Source organism: Oncorhynchus masou, chromosome 20 (genome assembly GCF_036934945.1).
Source record: "Oncorhynchus masou masou isolate Uvic2021 chromosome 20, UVic_Omas_1.1, whole genome shotgun sequence".
NCBI lineage: Eukaryota > Metazoa > Chordata > Actinopteri > Salmoniformes > Salmonidae > Oncorhynchus > Oncorhynchus masou.
The window spans coordinates 6,230,416-6,253,234 of record NC_088231.1 but is presented as its reverse complement, the minus strand read 5'-3'; the positions used below and the strand labels follow the sequence as shown (position 1 = coordinate 6,253,234).

Genomic DNA, 22,819 nt, shown 5'->3' with positions numbered 1-22,819 from the left:
GATGGAGTAACATCCTAACAGCTAACTGCGTGCGACTATAAGGCAGTTGTTCTTGTGAAATGGCGCCCAGCTTCGCTTGAGACCCCGGGGTTAGACAGCTACTTCATTAATTGCACACTGAATGGAAATGTGCAATTCAATGTGTATCATAAATAAATAGCTGTCCATGTTGTGAACATCGGGGGGAAATTGTGTGGTGTTTGATCCTTGGGTCACAGGTGCGTAGAATATGTTTCCTTGTCAAAATCACAGACATGGCCTTCTTCCACACCCCAATGTGCTTGGTCATGAGAGAGGGCTTCAATGCGGACCAGCAGTCACCGACAGGACATGGTAACACACAGATTACTTTCTCAAACTATTTTGTGGGGGTATAGAATTTGGTCTACTTCACTATCATTCCAGGGGCAACACGACAGTGTACACATTTAGTTTTAGCCCAGGAATACCACACTCAATAAAAATAATCACTGGTTTTGCCTAGTCTAAATCTGCCAGACAGCGAAAGAACAAAAGAAGTTGGAAACAGCACAAACAGATTTACGACTACGTTATTGTTGATTCGTTGAATTTGGGGTGACACACTTTAAACAATATAAATGGAGGGCAACATTACCGAGGACCTGCAGCTTGTTTGGGTGCAGTCTGAGGATAGCAGCAAATCAAATCAAAGTTTATTTGTCACGTGCGCCGAAAACAACAGGTGTAGACCTTACAGTGAAATGCATACTTACAGGCTCTAACCAATAGTGTGAGAAAAAAATAAATATGTGTGTAGATAAGTAAAGAAATAAAACAACAGTAAAAAGACATTTGAAAATAACAGTAGCAAGGCTATATACAGACACTGGTTAGTCAGGATTATTGAGGTAGCATGTACAGTACATGTAGGTATAGTTAAAGTGACTATGCAGATATGATGAACAGAGCAGTAGCGTAGCGTAAAAATAGGGGTTGGCATGTCGTGGGACACAATGCAGATAGCCGGTTAGCCAAGCACTGGTTGGTCGGGCCAATTGAGGTAGTATGTACATGAATGTATAGTTAAAGTGACTATGCATATATAATGAACAGAGTAGCAGCAGCGTAAAAGAGGGGTTCGGTGAGATCTGTCCATCTGTGCTGTTTGTGAAGGACCCTCCAGGGCTCAGGGAGAACCAGGTAGACCCTCAAGCCCTCCACTCCAATGGGCTCCTCATACAGGGAGGGAAGCAGTGTGTGCTGGACAACAGCTTCAACCTAGTTCAATGATAGAGGTGTGTGAATCGTCCCTCGTTCAAATGATAATGACAACAATTTAGAAGTATTTCAGCAATTCAATGTGCAATCAACGATACATGTCAGAATACGGTTACATATCAATTTATATATTTATTCAGAAAATACCTCAAAACGTTGTCCTTTTTCGCCAGCTTCCGGTGAGACAAATCCAGGCCAGACTGTTTAGGTGAGGTTTGGAAATGTTTGTCACTACTAATAAAACCAGTAAATAATTGTCAATATCTAGGCCATATTGAAATCAGTATTCTTCAATAATGTAATATTTCAAACATAAGGCAATCATGTATTTGAACCAATATTAAATACTGTTACCTTTTATCAAGAAAGCTCCCATTTAAACATGATGCAGAAGAAAACATTTTTGTGATTTCCTGCAAATACAAGATTGAGTAATCTTTCAGTTCAGTATGTGACCGTACATAAACAAAATAAGGAAATGTTTTATTTTATTTCACCTTTATTTAACCAGGTAGGCAAGTTGAGAACAAGTTCTCATTTACAATTGCGACCTGGCCAAGATAAAGCAAAGCAGTTCGACACATACAACGACACAGAGTTACACATGGAGTAAAACAAACATACAGTCAATAATACAGTATAAACAAGTCTATATACGATGTGAGCAAATGAGGTGAGATAAGGGAGGTAAAGGCAAAAAAAGGCCATGGTGGCAAAGTAAATACAATATAGCAAGTAAAACACTGGAATGGTAGATTTGCAATGGAAGAATGTGCAAAGTATAAATAAAAATAATGGGGTGCAAAGGAGCAATATAAATAAATTAATTAAATACAGTAGGGAAAGAGGTAGTTGTTTGGGCTAAAATATAGGTGGGCTATGTACAGGTGCAGTAATCTGTGAGCTGCTCTGACAGTTGGTGCTTAAAGCTAGTGAGGGAGATAAGTGTTTCCAATTTCAGTGCTTTTTGTAGTTCGTTCCAGTCATTGGCAGCAGAGAACTGGAAGGAGAGGCGGCCAAAGAAAGAATTGGTTTTGGGGGTGACTAGAGAGATATACCTGCTGGAGCGTGTGCTACAAGTGGGAGATGCTATGGTGACCAGCGAGCTGAGATAAGGGGGGACTTTACCTAGCAGGGTCTTGTAGATGACATGGAGCCAGTGGGTTTGGCGAAGAGTATGAAGTGAGGGCCAGCCAACGAGAGTGTACAGGTCGCAATGGTGGGTAGTATATGGGGCTTTGGTGACAAAACGGATTGCACTGTGATAGACTGCATCCAATTTGTTGAGTAGGGTATTGGAGGCTATTTTGTAAATGACATCGCCAAAGTCGAGGATTGGTAGGATGGTCAGTTTTACAAGGGTATGTTTGGCAGCATGAGTGAAGGATGCTTTGTTGCGAAATAGGGAGGCCAATTCTAGATTTAACTTTGGATTGGAGATATTTGATATGGGTCTGGAAGGAGAGTTTACAGTCTAACCAGACACCTAAGTATTTGTAGTTGTCCACGTATTCTAAATCAGAGCCGTCCAGAGTAGTGATGTTGGACAGGCGGGCAGGTGCGGGTAGCGATCGGTTGAAGAGCATGCATTTAGTTTTAAATAACAACAACTGTAAATTATTTAAGTAACTATCATACTAACTTCTGTAAATTTTCCATGATTTTGAATCACATTCTGAGATCCATTTGTCAATGATTTCTTAATCTAATGCTTGTTGTGTCACTTGACCTGAGATTGACCTTTCTTCAGACTCCTGGGAAGATGACAATGTGATGCAACGTATCAAACTATGTCCTGTTTTGCTAACTAAATGTTTCAAACCCAAATTGTGTCCATACCTGACCAAGAGTGCACAACGCAAAGGAATGGTTTCCTCCAGCAAAAATGTGTTCAATTTTCTGGTCATCAATCTGGTCTGAAATGTTGACAAAAATAGTTGATGATCAAGTTAATGTTATTTCATGCCTTACTTCCTGTTATTTTAGTTGAGTATTGAAATAAGCATTTTGCTGAGTTGACTTTTATTCAAGTTTGATCTGTTCTGAAAAAGCTTGTACTCTGGCTAATGTTATACCATAAATGAATGTTTTACCTGGCAGTTGTACTGGAAGGGGCACAGACTGATCAATCTTTACTCCATTTCCCAGCTGCCCTTGCTCTCCGCGCCCAAATGAGTAGATCTTATTGGAAGGCCTCACAAATGCTTATGTGTGGTGTCTAATGTGGCAAACGGACAGAGAAAACATTTCTCAAATCAACAATGAATTCTAAAAAGGTCTTATGCTAAGATGGAAATAACCAAAACAGTCCTACACAAGATTTTGTCAATTCCAGATCATGTCTAATAAGTGTAACCTACCTTCCACAGGCTATCTGGGTCACCTTTAATCCACAAAGTTGCGCCACCACTCGAGGTCGTAGTTCATCTCGGAGAGAGTTGTGTGCAAGCTGTCCATAGTGGCCTGAGCCAAATGTGAACACCACACTTCCCTAGAACAAAATCAATCCAGACTGTTATCATACAGTGTTATCCTCTAGTTAATTAGGACGTTTCAATATGAATTTCCAGGGAACTAAAAACTACAACATTGAGACACCCATTTAAATAAGTACACATAAAAGGAAGACATATTGTATGGTCTAAACAACATTTAGTTCAAATTATAGGAAAAGTGTAATTATGTCAGACAGATATACAACCTTTGTCAGAACGACAGTATGTTCTCCTCCACATGAAATCAAAACAGTCTTCTTCAGATTCAGGCAATCAACAGGAGCTGGAGCACATCTGTCTACAGAAAATTGGGTTCATTTAATTATTATTTTTTATTTACAAAACAACACATACCTCATATCACACACATGACACAAGTTTGTTCTCGCATCCTGGTCAAAATAGTTTTTCAACTACAAAGAAATGTGGTTAATAATAGATAAATCAGGGGTCTCCAGCTACAGCCTGAGAGAACTACTGAGTGGGAAGACTTTTGTTTAAACCCAACACTAACACACCTGTTTCAAATAATGTACTGTTCATGGTCTTCGGTCTGGACCTTGATTATTTAAATATATTCAAGAAGAGTCAACACATATGCTATTGTGTAATGTATACTGTACTTGTTGTGTCCCCTAGTCCCAGTTGCCAGGCGGCGTTCTTGCCCCGGCCGAACACAGCTCCAGAAAGGGACAGAGCGAAACTGTGGTCTCCCCCTGTAGTGATCTGAACCAGGGGGATCCCTGATAGAGACTTCAGGGGCTTGGGGGACATGGTCCTGGGCTTGCCCCACCCCGAACCCAGCTGACCGCTGGTGTTCTGACCCCATGACCCCACCATCTGAACAGAAATCAGAAGTAAGCAACCATACAATGAGAACATTGTACAGAATTACAGTTTTGAAAGGTTAGACTGTTTTGGTTAAGTTGCATTGTGAAACAGCGATTAGAGGTGTGTTAATGGTCATTTACCCTGAGTTAGTAAAATTGAATGCTGGTCTCCACATGCAACATGAGCTACCTGGCGGTTACATAGGTTATCCAATGGTCTGATAGAAAAAATATATATAAAATGAACAGATTAATACGATTAGAGTTGGCCCATTTGAATTAGATGACAATTTTTTTATTTTATACTTTCGCTATTTGAATGTGATGGTGACTACCAATGTAGTTGCTCCCGCATTGCTCCCGTTTTTGAGGGTAGGCTACATGTAAATGTATCATTATGGAATGGAACCCACCTGAGAATATTGGCCTTGTCCAAGCAGAACATTTCCCTGTGAATCTTCTCCCATCTTGGTCCTCTTGAATCCGTGCGACAGACACTAGTCTCCCATTATTTCTGATAAACGCGACCACACTGTTACCTGCGGACAGACCCTGAATTTTAGATTTGAGGTGTATCAAATTAACTCAACTAATATTCGTTTTGGTCGTATCTATACCATTCGGCTTCACTAAACCAAAGCCATTATGACTATCCTCTCCCCATGAAATCATTGTTGTGTTATATTCTTAAACTAGTCCATACAGATTCTAACACTTGAAGAAGAGGCACCTACCGATGTGTCCGACTCAATGACTGGTTTATATGACCGCAACCAACCATATGACATACAGAAAGACTAATCATCATCATCATCAACAAATCAGGAAACGAAAATGAACCTTGAATGAATTTCACAAACAGAAATCTAGGTCGTCATAGGGATGTTTATAAAGTAGCCCTGTGGGCCTAATATATAAACTGCAAGGGTATTTATTGAGGGCACAAAAGAAAACAGACTAAAAACATAATTTACAGTTTGGATTAGGCTACTTGTTGACGCAAGGCCGAATATTAAACATCTACTGACAAAAGCAGCCCAGTTATCTAGGAAATAACCTACAATATACTGACGAATTTGACACACATGCCAATTCTTGAAACGTTACCACCCAGTCGATACATTGTACGTTTCTAACATTTATGGTTGAGATTGAATTCATGTAAATATAAACTATGCACATTATGACTTTCCTTAACACGTGATGCAGACGTCACGCAGACATTCGTAAGTCGTTGGTAATCATGTCACGTAAGTCAGACACGTAACGCAGGAGTCACGCAGATGTTAGTAGGGTGCTGGTATCATGTCATGTCCGGTGGTACGGCTACCTAGACGTATAAATGTCCCTCATCACCCCCATAGATATCTAACTTGCAGCAGCAACAATGTTATTTATTATCATCCCATACAACAGTGCCTGTCTTGACTGGAGTAAACTATTCTATTGGATTCGACAACACTTCCTGTAGCTCCTCACCCCAACGCTAGAATAGAATAGAACTAGTCATTAAAAACTAGCAGTATTTAAATATTTTAGATGTGTCCGTTGGGATAATTAGGAGTACACCGCAGTATCCCATCACTGGATTGAGCTACGTTTCCCGAGCCATATGTCTCGTCGACTCCGCGCTGTCCTGATCGTTGCGTAGCCGGGTTCCGATTAGAGAGAGATTGTATTGAAAGTCTCGTCGGATTCAGGCTTGGCTTCAATGCCTTCAGAAAGTATTCATACGTATTACACATTTTGTTGTGTTATTGCCTGAATCTAAAAAAATGTATTAAATATTTGTTTATTTCACTCATCTACACACAATACCCCATAATGACAAAGTGAAAACATGTTTTTACATTTTTATTGCAAATTTATAGAAAATTAAACACAGAAATGTTTATTTTACATAAATATTCACACCCCTGAGTCTATACTTTATAGAATCACCTCTGGCAGCGATTACACCTGTGAGTCTTTCTGGGTAAGTCTCTAAGGGTTTTCCACACCTGGATTGTGCAACATTTGCCCATTATTATTTTCAAACTCTGTCAAACTGATTGATGATCATTGCTAGACAACCATTTTAAGGTCTTATCTTACATTTTCAAGTAGATTTAAGTCAAAACTGTAACTCAGCCACTCAGAAATATTCACTGTCTTCTTGGTAAGCAACTCCAGGCCTTGTGTTTTAGCTTATTGTTCTGCTGAAATGTGAATTCATCTCCCAGTGTCTGGTGGAAAGCAGACGGAACCGGGTTTACCTCTAGGATTTTGCCTGTGCTACGCTCCAGTCCGTTTATTTTTCATCCTGAAAAACTCCCCAGTCCTTAATGTTTACAAGCATACCCATAGCATGATGCAGCCACAACTTTAAAATATGGAGCTTGGTACTTAGTAATGTGTTGTATTGGATTTTCCCCAAACATAACACTTTGTGTTCAGGACAAAAGTGTAATTGCTGAACAGGCTTCTTGCTTTTCACTCTGTCAATTAGGTTAGTATTGTGGAGGACCTGCGGAGGACCTGCAATATTGTTGATTCATCCTCAGTTTCCTCCTATCACCTCCATTAAACTATGTAACTATTTAAATTTAACCGTGCACATCCCGAGCAGAAAAATATAGATATTTATGACATAGAATTAGGCAAAATGATTATGGAGGGAGGGAGGGAGGGAGGGAGGGAGGGAGGGAGGGAGGGAGGGAGGGAGGGAGAGAGAGAGAGAGAGAGAGAGAGAGAGAGAGAATGTACAGTATCTAGAGAGTATCAGGAAGTGTTTACTCTGAAACTACAGACCTCTGAGGGAGTGAGACAATTCAAAGGACTGTTGAACAAGTTCACAAGGTGAGATTGAAAATCGAACAAATTATTTGGATATTCAATTTCTTATGGTTATTTCGAAAATCGATGCAATATGCAAGGTTCTCTGTATCGAGCACAGCAAAAACTATTTCATACAAGGAAATGAAATAGGCTAGAGGCAAGAAACAATACTAATGTGTCATGCAATCAAGATATGCACTTAAGGAAATATACTGCTATTCTTATCTGTATTTTTTTTAAACTGCACTATCGGTTAGGGGCTCGTAAGCATTTCACTGTAAGGTGAACTTTTTGTATTTGGCGAATTTGACTAATACAATTTGACTTGATTAGATTTCCTAAAGTGTCTTCTGACAAATGAACAATATGTTTGGAGTGTATATGATTATAGCATTAATAACCTTAAAGCAACATGATCATTTAGCAACCTTTAACCAGAAATGAGAAGCAGGAAGTCAACCTCTAGATGTTGGGAAACTACAGTAAACAGGAACTATAATGTTTCAGGAACTTGGGTGGTTTTCATAACCTGATTTGAGATGATTCTAGGGACTAATTGTGACCTTAAACAGTCATAATGTAAAGGAAACATTGCAATATAGATTAATCTGTGATGTTTTTCTCCACAGGGGCACAGCATGGTGACTCTGTCCCTCTTGTCCCTCTGTCTGCTCTCCTTGTTGGGGGCCAGAGGGGAAGTGGCTCCAAATTTCGACAACTGCAAAGATTCTTTCTTCAGAAATACGCCAGTGTCCGGTCTGAATATAGCTCTCCCCACTCCAGCCGAGCCCAACCCAGAGGACTTAAAGAATCCAGAGAAATGTCTCTCTGCTTACAATGCTGCCTCTCCTGCATACATTTGTCAGAGAAACGGTAACCACTATTACTTTGCCACTCTGTATGACCGTGGCAGGAGGATCCCTCTGTACGCTGCCTATGAAATGGATATCAAAGGGGTCCCTGGCAGAGAGGGGTCCATAGTTTATTATGAACCACAGGTTTGCATATTTCATTTTCATTATCACCTTTTCAATGTCCTACAACTACATAATGATGCAACACATTAGTGTAGTTCAAGTATCTACAGTAGAAAAGGACATTCGCTGTAGAGCAGGTTAGAAAGTGATTGTAATTATGCAATAGGCACTAGAATGTAGTATTTCGTACACTGTAATTTCAGACTAAATATCAGTAGCCTAGAATACCAGTAATATAATAATGAGTTGTATTTGACTGCTACCACAAATCTTGAAGTGGAGTGGCTAATTTGTAAATGTTTGTATTTTTCAGCTTGTGCATCCTGACCTACCACCACAGCAAATGGATAAGAAAGGATCCTTGGGTGAGATCAAGAAATACAACGAAAACATTGGCTGCAGTGAACGCTCTCCACAATACCGACAGAACTACAAGCTGGGCTGGAGTCAGGCTCTCAATGACAACTTTGGCTCATATGACCGCGGGCACCTAAACCCCGCAGGACACCATAAAGAAGATGCATCCAAAGCCACCATGACCCATACCAATGTAGCTCCGCAAGACAGGATGATGAACAACGGGCCGTGGAACCAGTACGAGAAGAAGCTGAAGGATGTTTTAAGTGCAGGCTGTAGTAAGATGTATGTGGTGACTGGGGTGGTCCCAAGCAGCACGTGGGTAGACCAGAACAAGCGAGTCAATGTTCCGAGTCACTACTGGAATGCCTACTGCTGCACCGACAACAACGACAAACCTCTCAAGTCTGGAGGTGCCTTGGGTCCTAACACAGATCACAGTGTTGTTACAGAGTATAACTCTGTTACAGTCCTTGAGACTGAGCTTAGAGGGCTACTGAATGTTGACAACAATTTCAACATTTTTAATGGTTGTTAGTCCAATATAGATGTGGACCTGTCTAATATATCTGGTATGATTGTTTTGGATTTTGAATTAATGCTTAGGCTCTTACATTTGTTGTTACTATTTAGTATAGGCCTACTGTATAATGACATTTTTGAACCGTTAGATGATATCGATGTCGGCCAGTGGCCAGATGTTTCACAATTTAGCTCACCTGATTCACCTATTCAACGACTTGATTATTAGTTGAGTCAGGTGTGCTAACTGTGGAATAGTTCAAATACAAGAAATGGCTGGGATCCCTGAGAAGAGGGAAAACCCCTGATTTAGGCTACATCAATATTTTAAACAAATCCCTGACCATAAATATTATCCTATTGATCAAATTTGTGGTAAAAATGTATTACAAATTCAAAACGTATCCTTTGTAGTAATTATTCGTAAAGCGAATGTTTGTTTGTTTGGTCACACAAGAGTTGTGCAACCACGTCTTTGTGAATGCTTGTTGCTATGAATCTATAACCCAATAAAGCTTGTTTTGTGAAAATAGGAAATGTGTACATCGACATATTACAGAACCATTTTCTACATGCTCTGTTGATGAACCTGTTGGTATTTTATGTCAAAAGAGATCTGATAAAGGCAGCAATACTGTCGGGGGAGATTTCTTTGGTCGCGGTACCCTCTAGTGGTCTATAAAGTACATAAACTGGGAAGGAGACAAAAGGGCCAGTCAGTTGCAGACATAAATGTCATAGATAGAGATGTAGTGATTCATGACTCAGTCGAACAACTCAGTCGATTCTATTTCATTCCCATCTACTCTGATAAAAAAAAAATCGGATTGGTAAAATATGTAATGCATATTGTTGCTCTATGCAGTGCCATTGTTACACAAATCTTATCTGTCCAACTTCCAGAGTCTGACTGTATCTTTGTTCATTATATTTCAATTTATTGTACCATGATAAAACACCAAAACCATTGTAAGGTTTGGTGAATCTGCACTTGGCCCAATGCCAACCCAAACTTTTATTATATTTTTATTTTATTTTTGTACCTTTATTTTAACAGGGAAGACATATTAAGACCTAGGCCTCTTTTGCAAATGTGCCCTGTATATGCCCTGTATATACACAAACTGTCATCTGTAACCAAACGAAGGGCACTATGGTAGATGGCATCCAAAGGTTTAAGAGTAGCAGCATCTGATAACTAATGTCACCATAATCAAGAACAGATAAAAAGGTTGACTGAATAATCTGCTTCTCACTGCTTAGAGAAAGGAACGATCTGTTTCTGTAGAAAAATCCTAGCTTCTTAACCAGCTCATCTATTACTGAACAAAAATATAAACGCAACACAGGAGGTTGGTGACACCATAATTGAGGTTGACGGGCCCATGTAAATGTCTGGAGCAGAGTTAGTGGAGTGGTATTAAATACATCAAACACATGGTTTCCATGTGTTTGATGCCATTCCATTCCATTGTTATGAGCTGTCCTCCCCTCAGCAGCCTCCACTGAAACGCAACATGCAAAGTGTTGGTCCCATGTTTCAGAGCTGAAATAAATGATCCCAGAAATGTTCCATACGCACAAAAAGCTAATTTCTCTCAAATGTTGTGCACAAATTTGTTTACATCCCTGTTTGTGAGCATTTCTTCTTTGCCAAGATAATCCATCCACCTGACAGGTGTGGCATATCAAGAAGCTGATTGAACAGCATGATCGTTACACAGGTGTATACACCTTGTGCTGGGGATACTAAAATGTGCAGTTTTGTCACACAACACAATGCCACAGATGTCTCAAATTTTGAGGGAGCATACAATTGGCTTGCTAACTACTGGAATGTCCACCAAAGCTGTTGCCAGATAATTGAATGTTCATATTTCTACCATAAGCCTCCTCCAACGTCGTTTTAGAGAATCTGACAGTATGTCCAACCTGCCTCACAACTGCAGATCACATGTATGGTGTCGTGTGAGCGAGCGGGTTGCTGATGTCAAAGTTGTGAACAGAGTACACCATGAGGCAAATGGTGGTCACACTAGATAATGTCTGGTTTTCTGATCCACGTCCAACAGATGTATATCTTTATTACCAGTCATCTGAAATACATAGATTAGGGCCTAATGAATTAAAAAAACATATTTCCTGATATGAACTGTATCTCTGTAAAATCGTTGAAATTGTCGCATGTTGCGTTTATAGTTTTGGTCAGTATAACTGACCTGTGACTTCTGTGTGATGACAAGACTGGTGTGTTAGCCCTCCGAGCTAAAGCCGATGCATTTGCCTTAGACACACCTCTTCAGATCTCAGACAAGGTTACTCATCACATAAGCACTGTTTACTGAACCACGTTAGTTTCATATACCCTAGTGCAGCATATTTGTTCATGGTCCCTGACACTTCTGTATCCTGAACACGTACGTAATTTCTAGCCTTTTTGTGAATGATTTTCCTTTGTTTTGTTTTAATCACTAGGGCCAGGTGTGGATCAACGGTTTCAACCTGGGCCACTACTGGCCCGCTCAATGGCCCACAGTTCACGTTGTACGTGTCCGCTAGCATCCTGATCACGGCCGCACCCAACAATGTGACCGCTGGAGATGGACCCATGCTCCCCCGGGCCCTGTACCGTGGAGTTCACCAATAACTCGTTCCTGAACTCCATTGTTAAATCTGACCACAAACACCAGAGGGCGGTGTTTCATTTAGAAGCTCTCATGTTGATCGCTGATCATAAATATACTTACTGTATTTATCTGCAACACAGGAGGTTGGTGGCACCTTAATTGGGGAGGAGGGGCATGTGGTAATTGGTGGAGCGGAATGAGTGGAATGGTATGAAATACATCAAACACTCCGTTCCACCCATTATGAGCCGTCCTCCCCTCAGCAGCCTCCACTGATCTGGAAGTGATCTATTTTTCACTGATCTTTTTAAAATCAAAGAGGAATGTTTGTAATTTAATCAAAGGTGACTGTACCTTTAACATGACCTCTATATAGTGTCTAAAAACCCAATACGAGTTTGTTTACACAAACATTCTATTCAAAGGGAATTAAGTATGCGTCATTTGTACAGTATGTATGTCTTTTGGAAATGGAATCAAGGGGCGGCAGGGTAGCCTAGTGCTTAGAGCGTTGGACTAGTAACCGCAAGATTGCAAGTTCAACCCCCCAAGCTGACAAGGTACAAATCTGGCGTTCTGCCCCTGAAGAGGCAGTTAACCCACTGTTCCAAGGCCGTCATTGAAAATAAGAATGTGTTCTTAACAGATTTGCCTAGTTAAATAAAGGAAAAAATTAAATAAAGTTCACTTGGAAGTGCTATGAACTTAAGCAGTATTCTAAATATAAGTTGCTTTCAGTGGTGCTCAAATCATGAGCCTGGAGTTTTTTTTATGTCAGAGCACTATGCAACCCAAAATACACCTTTTAAAGGCCTTGTCCCCGATGTTCACTGAGATCACATTCATGGTAAATGCTGGCATGTCTGCTCAATTGTAAATTACCTTTAAAGTATATAGAGCACCTTGAGTTAAATCCTTCCCTATATTGTGAATTGGGGAAGGATGATTGAGAAGGATGTGTGCCAAATGATCTGTTTTCTTGCATCTTGGTTCTTAATGTGTTGTTTAATGTGCAGGCACAAACCATGCTGTACTTTTTGATTTATAAATGTTTTAATAAAATTTGGTGAATGCAATATGATAATGTCATAGTACCACACATATCTCAAGTTAGGATTTGAAATACAACCCTACATTAAAACAATCCAAATCTTACACCCAACTATGGAACAATGAAAAGATGAACACAGGAGAGGACTATACACAGCAGCAACACAAAACACCCATTATTCATTCCAGAAGCCTCTGTTGTGGCCAACAGCTTCTATAAGCCTGCTCTGTAGTGTCTCTTTGGAGGGGTAGATGGGCAGCTGCAACAGAGAGTGACAGGTCAGCGCCTCTGGGAAATGCTGTTGGGAGGAGTTGAGAAGGGTTTGGACCCTCATCCTGATCTGGTTCATACCCAGGATGGGCACACGATCACAGCCAGTCAGGAACACTGAAGGGGCAAAGGTGGTAAAAGGGAGAGGGCAGTGAATGACAGAATAGAACTTTATTCTCTGTAGCCTACGTTATTGGTTCATCTGTTACAATGAAAACGTTCCATACTTACACAGGAACGCTTTCTTTTGATCCTCTGTCAGTTCCTCAAACACCTCCCAGAATGTGACGATGTTGGGATGCCCAGCATGGTACTCTCCTTCATACACAGTGTTCTAGGGGGGAAATGCCCTCAATTAATATATGGTGAAGCAATAGACACTTGACACCATTCAAACCATTTGTCAAATCAATGCGGCAAAACATTTTAGCCAGGTTGCAGAACATGTTCACCATGAATCCCAAATCAACCCCAGGACACTCGTTTTTTAAGGCTCCATCTTGCCCTCTGATAGGCTAGGTGACATTTCTGCATATATCATATGTTTTTACTTGTCTAATGCTCTCAGATGTAGACAATTGACTCGGGGTAGATTTGGGATTGAGCTTCAGTCATGTAGTAACAAAACATGGTTCTGACCCGTTTCAGCGTTTCCCAGTCGAAATTCTCCTTCCCCACCATCACTCCCCTCAGTTCCTCTGGCTGGAAGAACTCCACCACGTCCTTGTCACACACCTTGAAGAAGCCTTTCCTGAACTCTTCAAACACCACCTCTACTGACTGGTTGAAGATGTAGTTCACATAGGTGTCAACAAACTCCTTCCTGTCAAAAGAATGACAGACTGTCACGCCCTGACCTTAGTATTCCTTGTTTTCTTTATTATTTTGGTTAGGTCAGAGTGTGACATGGGTGATATGTGTGTTTTTGTCTTATTCTAGGGTGTTTGTACTGCCAAGGGGTTTTTGTAGATTTATGGGGTTGTTTTCATCTAGGTGTTTATGTTGGTCTATGGTTGCCTAGATTGGTTCTCAATTCGAGGCAGGTGTTTATCGTTGTCTCTGATTGGGAACCCTATTTAGGCAGCCATCTTTGGGTATTTTGTGGGTTATTGTCTATGTGTAGTTGCCTGTGTCAGCACTTGTTATCATAGCGTCACTTTGTTTAAGTGTTCTTTGTGTTTTTCGTCATTCAATAAAATAATGGATTCACACCACGCTGCGCTTTGGTCCACTTCTTACGACGATCGTGACAGAGTCAGATATCCATTGAGTTGTAGCTAGTATAGGTTGCTGTCAATTCCAGATGATGTCAATTCAAGGAATGAGAAGCGTCATTTACTTTCCATTATGATTTCTCCATTCATACATTTACATTTCAATGTGAGATGATATTGCCGAAATGGAATTGACCCCAATCCTGGTAGCTGTAGCAATGGAGTGTCATACTGTAAACCTTGTATTTTGTCAGTTGTAAATATTGCTATAATCTTACTTGTTGGCACTTGTGACGAGTTTTCCAGTTTCTTTGGGATCAAGTTCCACCGCTACATCACCCCACATCACCTATAATAGTGAGTAATGAAAAAAGTGAGGAAAATGAACAATGATAACACTGCAGACTGAGGGTATGGACAAATAGATGGCAGTGATATGCGAGAGACATACACACTGAAATAATATAATTTATCATCTGTATTATGTTACGTTTTACTTGAAATCAATACATACTGAGAAAGTCATGTCCATGTTTTCAACATCATCATCAGGGTAATCCAAGATGTACTGCAAACTCCTTCAAAAGCATTGAAAATAATATGACAATTATAAATCGGCAATCAATAAATCATGATGCTTTCATAAATTAAAAACTATTTATCCAAATAATTAATAATTGCTTATCCACACAAAGCAAGTGCCCTGCCCTTGAGATGCAATAAAATGCATTGAGATGCAATTTCTTAATCTGTCCTTGGTGTCCTTATAACAAATACAACTGCCTGTACTGTAATACATTACTGACTAAGGCATAACAATATATTATGGTCTGAACTTACCCTGCTTCAATGGGGCTAAACTCTCTCAGGTCCTCTAAAGAGGGATTGATGTTCACCAGCTTCTTGAAGAAGGCCATGGGGAAGGGGAGGTGCACCATGTTGTTGTTGTACAGGGCCATCCCACACAGAACCCCAAACAGGAAATAACGCTTCTCCTCCACTCTAGGCTGTTAGTGAGGATGTGTTGGACAAGAGACAAGAAATAAGCCATGAGTGAAAGTATAGGACATGCTGTTGTTAACCTGCGGAAAATTATAGCTTAATATACAGTAAAGGGAAGGTAGTGTGGTTCCTAGATTACAGTAGTAGGCTAGTAATACTATAGTAGTTCTTCTCTAGAAACATATCATTACAGTGTTTCACTACCAGCACATTTGAAGCTATTTGAAAGTACAATAATTAGCAATATTTTATTTCTATAATGTGTTGAGGTGCGAAAAACCTCATAATCCATGAGTGATTTCCCTAAACGTGCCTCACCATTGCAGGGAACCAGGCCAGCGTATTGGTGTCGTTGTACATGAACATCCCAGACTCGGGTACCAACAGCTTATCAAACAAATGGAGGAAGAAGTCCCTTTTGTAGACATCTGTCAGCTTCGCGTCCTCGTCGAAATACACCTGAGAGATGTAAGCAGCACATTTTGGAATAGTCCTTCCCTGTTCAAAACATTGTCTCATCATATTAAAAAATATGGACTTACCACAAGGGACCTCTTGAAGGTACTGTGATAGGCTACACTCAGTTGATGGAAAGTGTCTTCGATGAGTGATGCTCTATTCAGTCTCAGCTCAAAGAACAGAGCAGGTGCCGAGCTTACCTAGTATACAAGACAGGTATTATTTCAACCAGTTTCTTCCATCAAAAAGGTTAAGAAATATGCCTGGTTTCTTCAGTAGTGATGGTCAACACCCCAGAGCTACTTGGAATGCAGGCGTTTGCTCCAGCCCTGTTCTAACACACCTGATTCAGCTAATCAAGATCCTGGTGAGCAGCTGATTAGTAGAACCAGGTGTGTTAGAGCAGGGCAAGAGCAAAATCCTGCATACACAGTCAGTTGGTCTCTAGTAGGGGGTTAGCCACCTTGATTCATAGTATCTGCTGTATATTATAATACTATATATTGAGAAGCAAGTTTCATTACCTTTGTGAGTGCGGCGTTAATGTTAAAAACATTTATCTTGCTCTGCAGATTCATCAAGAATGGGTAACAACAAAAGATGGCAGGTGTCTGATCCACATCCTGAAAGTGATGTAAAAGAAAACATACAAGGCATCTCAAAAGTCTAAAGTTGCTCCCTCTCCATCTTAACTGACTTGCGTGGTTAAAGAAAGGTAAAAAAAAAAATCTATTTTAATTCGTCTGCACTGATAAAACAACAAAATCAAAGAGGCAGATAGATTCTCTAGTAGGAAACCACCATTGTCTGTTTTTCCAGATCATTGTTGATGAAGCAGAGGAAGATTATATTGAGATGCAAACTTTGACACTAAATCTTAACAAAACATCAAACAAACACCTCAAGACTGAGACTAGATAACTTTACTTTTCTTACCTGCTTTGACCAAGAACGCCAAAGCTTCACATCTTCCTTTAGAAACTTGAACTCAATATCCTCCAAACAAAAGGAACTGTCGGGAACAGTCTGGGTCCCACAAGCCTTTTGGTTTGCCTTTAAAATAATATACAAAAGTCAAGCAGCTTTAATATGACAAGCAAATACTTTATAAATAAATTAAGCGTATTAGCAAAATATAATTGTGTCTCAGCAAAATGTTATTTCATCAACTCTCAGTTACGGTTTCATTGATTTGTGCAATAAAGTAAATACATAGGCTCCATTAAAATGACTCTGGAACCATGTTGGGACCGGATGTTGCCTGTTCAAAATGGTTAACAACTTTATCAAATTAATTGTAAGAGCAGAGATGCATGGACACTGACTCTGTGGAGATGGTCGAGGACCTGGAACAGGTGTTTGAGGCCAGGGGTGCGGATACGGGTAGTTGTCAGAATCACCGATAGGGCCTTCTTCCACACCCTAATGTGCTTGGTCGTGACAGAGAGCTTCTGTGAGGACCACCAGTCAACTACAGGAGATGATAACAAAGAGATTAATTATGCAATTTCTTCTCAAAACATTCCCTGAGGGCATAGAATTCATCCTTCAGGGTGTGCACGTGTGTTTTAGCTCAGCACAAACAAACCTATTTCAAATCATCAAGAACTTTGTGATTTACCCAGATCCAGATTTGTTTGCACTTTAGCCAACTCCTCTGACTATCAATGCCATGCTATGTCAACATATTTGGCACGGCAACGAATGACCAAGGTAAAGAGTTTATTTAATTGGTGAAAGCATAAACAGATCTGCGACAAGGTTATTGTTGATTAGTTGAATTTGGGGTGACACACTGAACATTTTTAAATGGACAGCAACATTACCGAGGACCTGCAGCTTGTCGGGGTGCAGTCTGAGGATAGCAGCAGCAACGGCTTCGGTGAGATCTGTCCTTCTGTGCTGTTTGTGAAGGACCCTCAGGAGCTCAGGGAGAACCAGGTAGACCCTCAAGCCCTCCACTCCAATGGGCTCCTCATTCAGGGAGGGAAGAAGTGTGTGCTGGACAACAGCTTCAACCTAGTGCAATGAAAGAGGGGTGTGAATCGTCCCTCGTTCATGATACATGTCAGAATAAATGTCAAAATAGGATCGATTACATATCAATTTATAAATATATTCACAAAATACCTCAGTCAAAACTTTGCCCTTTTTCGCCAGCTTTCGGAATGCGCCTTGGACGAGTGAATAATCCAGGCCAGACTGTTTTGGTGAGGTTTGGTAATGTTTGTCACAACTAATAAAAGCAAGAAATAATTGTCCAAATTTTTGCCATATTTAAATTAGTATTCTTTGATAATGTAATATTTCAAACATAAGACAATCATGTATTTGAACCAATATTAAATACTGTTACCTTTTATCAAGAAAGCTCCCATTTAAACACGATGCAGAAGAAAACATTTTTGTGATTTCCCTGCAATTACAAGTTTGAGTAATCTTTCAGTTCAGTATGTGACCGTACATAAACAAAATAAGGAAATAACAACAACGGTAAATTATAGCTACTTATATCATACTTACTTCTGTCCTTTTTTCCAAGACTTTGAATCACATTCCGAGATCCATTTGTCAATGATTTCTTCATCTATAGCTTGTCGTGTCATTTTGCCCACACTTGACCTGAGATTGTTAGGCCTTTCTCCAGACTCCTGGGAAGATGACAATGTGATGCAACGTATCACAGAAATGTTAAGTACAAAGGACAAACTATGTCCTGTTTTGCTAACTCATTGTTTCAAACCAAATTGTGTCCATACCTGACCAAGAGTGCACAACGCAAAGGAATGGTTTCCTCCAGCAAAAATGTGTTCAATTTTCTGGTCATCAATCTGGTCTGAAATGTTGACAAAAATAGTTGATGATCAAGTTAATGTTATTTCATGTTTTACCTCATGTTATTTTAGTTGAGTATTGAAATAAGCATTTTGTTGAGTGGACTTTTATTCAAGTTTGATCTGTTCTGAAAAAGTGTGTACTCTGGCTAATGTTATACCATAAATGAATGTTTTACCTGGCAGTTGTACTGGAAGGGGCACAGACTGATCAATCTTTACTCCATTTCCCAGCTGCCCTTGCTCTCCGCACCCAAATGAGTAAATCTTATTGGAGGGCTCCACAAATGCTAATGTGTGGTGTCTAATGTGGAAAACGGACAGAGAAAACAATTCTCAAATCAACAATGAATTCTAAAAAGGTCTTATGCTAAGATGAAAATAATCAAAACAGTCCTACACAAGATTTTGTCAATTCCAGATCATGTCTAATAAGTGTAACCTACCTTCCACAGGCTATCTGGGTCACCTTTAATCCACAAAGTTGCCCCACCACTCGAGGTCGTAGTTCATCTCGGAGAGAGTTGTGTCCAAGCTGTCCATAGCGGCCTGAGCCAAATGTGAACACCACACCTCCCTAGAACAAAATCAACCCAGACAGTTATCATAGTGTTTTCCTCTACGTTAATGAGGATGTTTCAATGCAAATTTCCAGGGAACTAAAAACTAAAACATTTCAATTGTTTTGTTTATTTTTTATTTAAACATTATTTAACTAGTCAAGTCAGTTAAGAACAAACTATTGCTGACAATGACGCCCTACCAAAAGGCCTCCTGCGGGAACGGGGTCTGGGATTAAAAATATAAATGAATTAAATAAAAATATAGGACAAAACACATCACGACAAGAGAGACAACACAACACTACATAAAGAGAGACCTAAAGACAACATAGCATGGCAGCAACACAGCACGGTAGCAACACAACAACAGCATGGTAGCAACACAACAGCATGGTAGCGGCACAACATGGTAGCAGCACAAAAAAATGGTACAAACATTATTGGGCACAGACAACATCAAAGGGCAAGAAGGTAGAGACAACAATACGTCATGCAACGCAGCCACAACTGTCAGTAAGAGTGTCCATGATTGAGTCTTTGAATGAAGAGATAAAACTGTCCAGTTTTTGAGTGTTTGTTGCAGCTCGTTCCTGTCACTGGCTGCAGCGAACATTGAGACACCAATATAAATAAACGCACATAAAATGTAGACATATGGTCTAAACAACATTTAGTTCAAATTATAGGAAAAGTGTAATTATGTCAGACAGATATACAACCTTTGTCAGAACGGCAGTATGTTCTCCTCCACATGAAATCAAAACAGTCTTCTTCAGATTCAGGCAATCAACAGGAGCTGGAGCACATCTGTCTACAGAAAATTGGGTTCAATTTATTGTTATTATTATATATAATTGTTTATAATTATTTATTTACAACACATAACCCTCAAACACACAACACATTGTGCTCTCTCATCCTGGTTAAAATTGTTTTTAGACAGATAAAGGCACATTTCTGTACTTTTCTTTATTTTTTTAAACATCATTTCAACCACCAAAAAATGTGGTTGATAATAGATAAATCAGGGGTCTCCAGCTACAGCCTGAGAGAACTACTGAGTGGGAAGACTTTTGTTTAAACCCAACACTAACACACCTGTTTCAAATAATGTACTGTTCATGGTCTTCGGTCTGGACCTTGATTATTTAAATATATTTAACAAGAGTCAACACATATGCTATTGTGTAATGTATACTGTACTTGTTGTGTCCCCTAGTCCCAGTTGCCCGGCGGTGTTCTTGCCCCAGCCGAACACAGCACCAGAAAGGGACAGAGCGAAGCTGTGGTCTCCCCCTGCAGTGATCTGAACCAGGGGGATCCCTGATAGAGACTTCAGGGGCTTGGGGGACAAGGACATGTCGCGTGGCTCGCCCCACCCCAAACCCAGCTGACCGCTGGTGTTCTGACCCCATGTGAAAACCTGACCATCTGAACAGAAATCAGAAGTAAGCAACCATACAATGAGAACATTGTACAGGATTACAGTTTTGAAAGGTTAGACTGTTTTGGTTAAGTTGCATTGTGAAACAGCGATTAGAGGTGTGTTAATGGTCATTTACCCTGAGTTAGTAAAATTGAATGCTGGTCTCCACATGCAACCTGAGCGACCTGGCGGTTACATAGGTTATCCAATGGTCTGGGGGGAAAAGAAGAAAGATGACTAAAATTAGCTGGCCCATTTGAATTAAATGACAAATTGTTTTTATACTTTAACTATTTGAATGGGGGGGGGGGGGGGTGACAATTCCTTAGGGTAAACTACATATAATGTATCATTATGGAATGGAACCCACCTGAGAATATTGGCTTTGTCCAAGCAGAGAACCCGACCCTCTTCAGACAGTAAAACAGCATGCGAATCTCCACAACTCAGAGCCCGAATCGTCTCCTTACATTTCACAGTCTCTAAAGTACATAAAACATATGATTGGGCAACTCAAGAAAATATATTATAAAAATATATTGTTAAGGAGATTAGACCTACTCAGTTTCCCTGTGAATCTTCTCCCATCTTGGTCCTCTTGAATCCGTGCGACAGACACTAGTCTCCCATTATTTCTGATAAACGCGACCACACTGTTACCTGCGGACAGACCCTGAATTTTAGATTTAAGGTGTATCAAATTAATATCCGCTTTGGTCGTATCTAAACCATTCGGCTTCACTAAACCAAAGCCATTACGACAATCCTCTCCCCATGAAATCATTGTTGTGTATTATTCTTAAACTAGTCCATACAGATTCTTGAAGGAGAGGCACCTGCCGATGTTTCCGACTCAATGATGGGTTTATATGAACGCAACCAACCATATGACATACAGAAAGACTCATCATCAACAAAGCAGGAAACGAAAATGAATCTTAAATGAAACTGTATTTATAGAGGGCATAAAAGAAAACACGCCTACAAACAAATATAAATGCAGTTTCGAATAGTTACTTATGACGCAAGGCCGAAAACGAAAGTGAACGTCTATTGACAATAGCAGCCCAGTTATCTTCGAAATAGCCTACAATAAACTGACGCATTTGACACACACGATAATACTTGAAACAATTACCACTCAGTCGATACCTCCCTAGATGCATTTCAGTGGAACTGGCTGAAACGTCCACTTTATGCTGTGTCATGCATGACTGCTAAATGCTGAACTGAAAATGGTTTCGGAGTTTGAAAAGACCCATCCCTCAGAAACGTCCCTGTTATTTGCCCTGCTTTTTTTTCAGATGTTAAAGTAATTACCAAACTTCATTTTTAAACTCACGTTTATCATAATTATTTCAAAAAAGAACTGTCAGCAGTATTTTCTGGAGGGTGCACGCTGACTTGACCAGGCAAAGAGTAAAGAAAATACTAAAATTGCTTTAATTATTGGGTTATGATACTATACACCTGTGTGGCAGTTGTACTAAACTCCTACGGCATAAAAGTTCTAAAATAATCAATGTCCCTCATTAATTAAGATGACAATAAAACAGGTAAATGGGTACATAATAACCTATGCAGAAAGTAGAGATGGGAGTTTGAAATATTTGTACTATTCGAATAGTAACAATCATTTTTGTCTGATATCCGGATATTTGAAATACATGTGGTTTTCAAAAATCTACGTTTTTAACCTGAACACAGCTATGCGAGGGAGAAGATGGTACTTTATTGTTGCAGCTGTGGAAGAACATGAAAGAGAGATGGGAGCGAGCAGACGGAGAGAGAGAGACACCAAGGCAACCCCACTACAGCCAACACTATCTAGCTAACTTGCAGCAGCGACGATGTTATTTATTATCATCCCATATAACAGTGTCTATATTGACTGGAGTAGCCTATTGGATTCGATAACACTTCCTGTAGCTACTCACCCCAACGCTCGGCATCGCCTTTTCATGGAATCCAATGGGCTTCTATAGGATTGCCTAGCCTAGCATGCTAACTAAAAACGAACATTCATTAACAATTAGAAATATTTCAATCTTCTCGATTTGTCAGCTGGGATAATTAGGAGTACACCGCTGTATTCCATTCCTGGATTGAGGTACGTTTTCCGAGCCATATCTCTCG

At 40.0% G+C, this 22,819-nt stretch overlaps 2 protein-coding genes and 1 pseudogene across 5 annotated transcripts; 1 reads left to right on the top strand and 2 right to left on the bottom strand.

Annotated features, from left to right (window-relative positions):
• Nucleotides 1-652: 652 nt before the first annotated feature.
• LOC135506773 (probable E3 ubiquitin-protein ligase HERC3) lies at nt 653-5,121 on the bottom strand (annotated as a pseudogene).
• A 2,172-nt stretch (nt 5,122-7,293) lies between these two features.
• On the top strand, nt 7,294-9,774 carry LOC135506772 (endonuclease domain-containing 1 protein-like). Its single transcript, XM_064926144.1, has 3 exons — nt 7,294-7,402; nt 8,011-8,379; nt 8,672-9,774. The coding sequence occupies exons 2-3, from the start codon at nt 8,020-8,022 to the stop codon at nt 9,251-9,253; spliced, it is 942 nt and encodes a 313-aa protein (XP_064782216.1). The 5' UTR covers nt 7,294-7,402; nt 8,011-8,019; the 3' UTR covers nt 9,254-9,774.
• Nucleotides 9,775-12,898: 3,124 nt separating this feature from the next.
• LOC135506766 (probable E3 ubiquitin-protein ligase HERC3) lies at nt 12,899-21,906 on the bottom strand. Of its 4 annotated transcripts, none has more exons than XM_064926137.1 (24): nt 21,822-21,906; nt 21,245-21,343; nt 21,054-21,165; nt 20,820-20,896; nt 20,461-20,688; nt 19,977-20,068; nt 19,141-19,271; nt 18,874-18,998; nt 18,620-18,696; nt 18,384-18,511; nt 18,217-18,276; nt 17,991-18,096; nt 17,687-17,879; nt 17,186-17,331; nt 16,797-16,913; nt 16,385-16,483; nt 15,944-16,060; nt 15,720-15,860; nt 15,240-15,406; nt 14,914-14,977; nt 14,678-14,748; nt 13,825-14,008; nt 13,417-13,519; nt 12,899-13,302 (listed from the first exon to the last, which is right to left on the bottom strand). In XM_064926137.1, the coding sequence occupies exons 1-24, from the start codon at nt 21,889-21,891 to the stop codon at nt 13,091-13,093; spliced, it is 2,919 nt and encodes a 972-aa protein (XP_064782209.1). In that variant the 5' UTR covers nt 21,892-21,906; the 3' UTR covers nt 12,899-13,090. The 4 variants fall into 4 exon arrangements, with proteins under 4 accessions (XP_064782209.1, XP_064782208.1, XP_064782210.1 ...); XM_064926136.1 differs by lacking the exon at nt 21,822-21,906 and adding an exon at nt 21,499-21,592; XM_064926138.1 differs by lacking the exon at nt 21,822-21,906 and adding an exon at nt 21,520-21,592.
• Between the last annotated feature and the right edge of the window lie 913 nt (nt 21,907-22,819).

Coding starts and splice junctions, on each gene's coding strand:
- LOC135506772 (XM_064926144.1), top strand. CDS start 8,020: ATGGTGACTCTGTCCCTCTTGTCCCTCTGTCTGCTCTCCTTGTTGGGG. Junction 8,380..8,671: donor TAGTTTATTATGAACCACAG/GTTTGCATATTT, acceptor TGTATTTTTCAG/CTTGTGCATCCTGACCTACC.
- LOC135506766 (XM_064926134.1), bottom strand. CDS start 21,467: ATGATTTCATGGGGAGAGGATTGTCGTAATGGCTTTGGTTTAGTGAAG. Junction 18,999..19,140: donor ACCCAGATAGCCTGTGGAAG/GTAGGTTACACT, acceptor TTTCCACATTAG/ACACCACACATTAGCATTTG. Junction 17,880..17,990: donor AGGGCAAAGTTTTGACTGAG/GTATTTTGTGAA, acceptor TCATTGCACTAG/GTTGAAGCTGTTGTCCAGCA.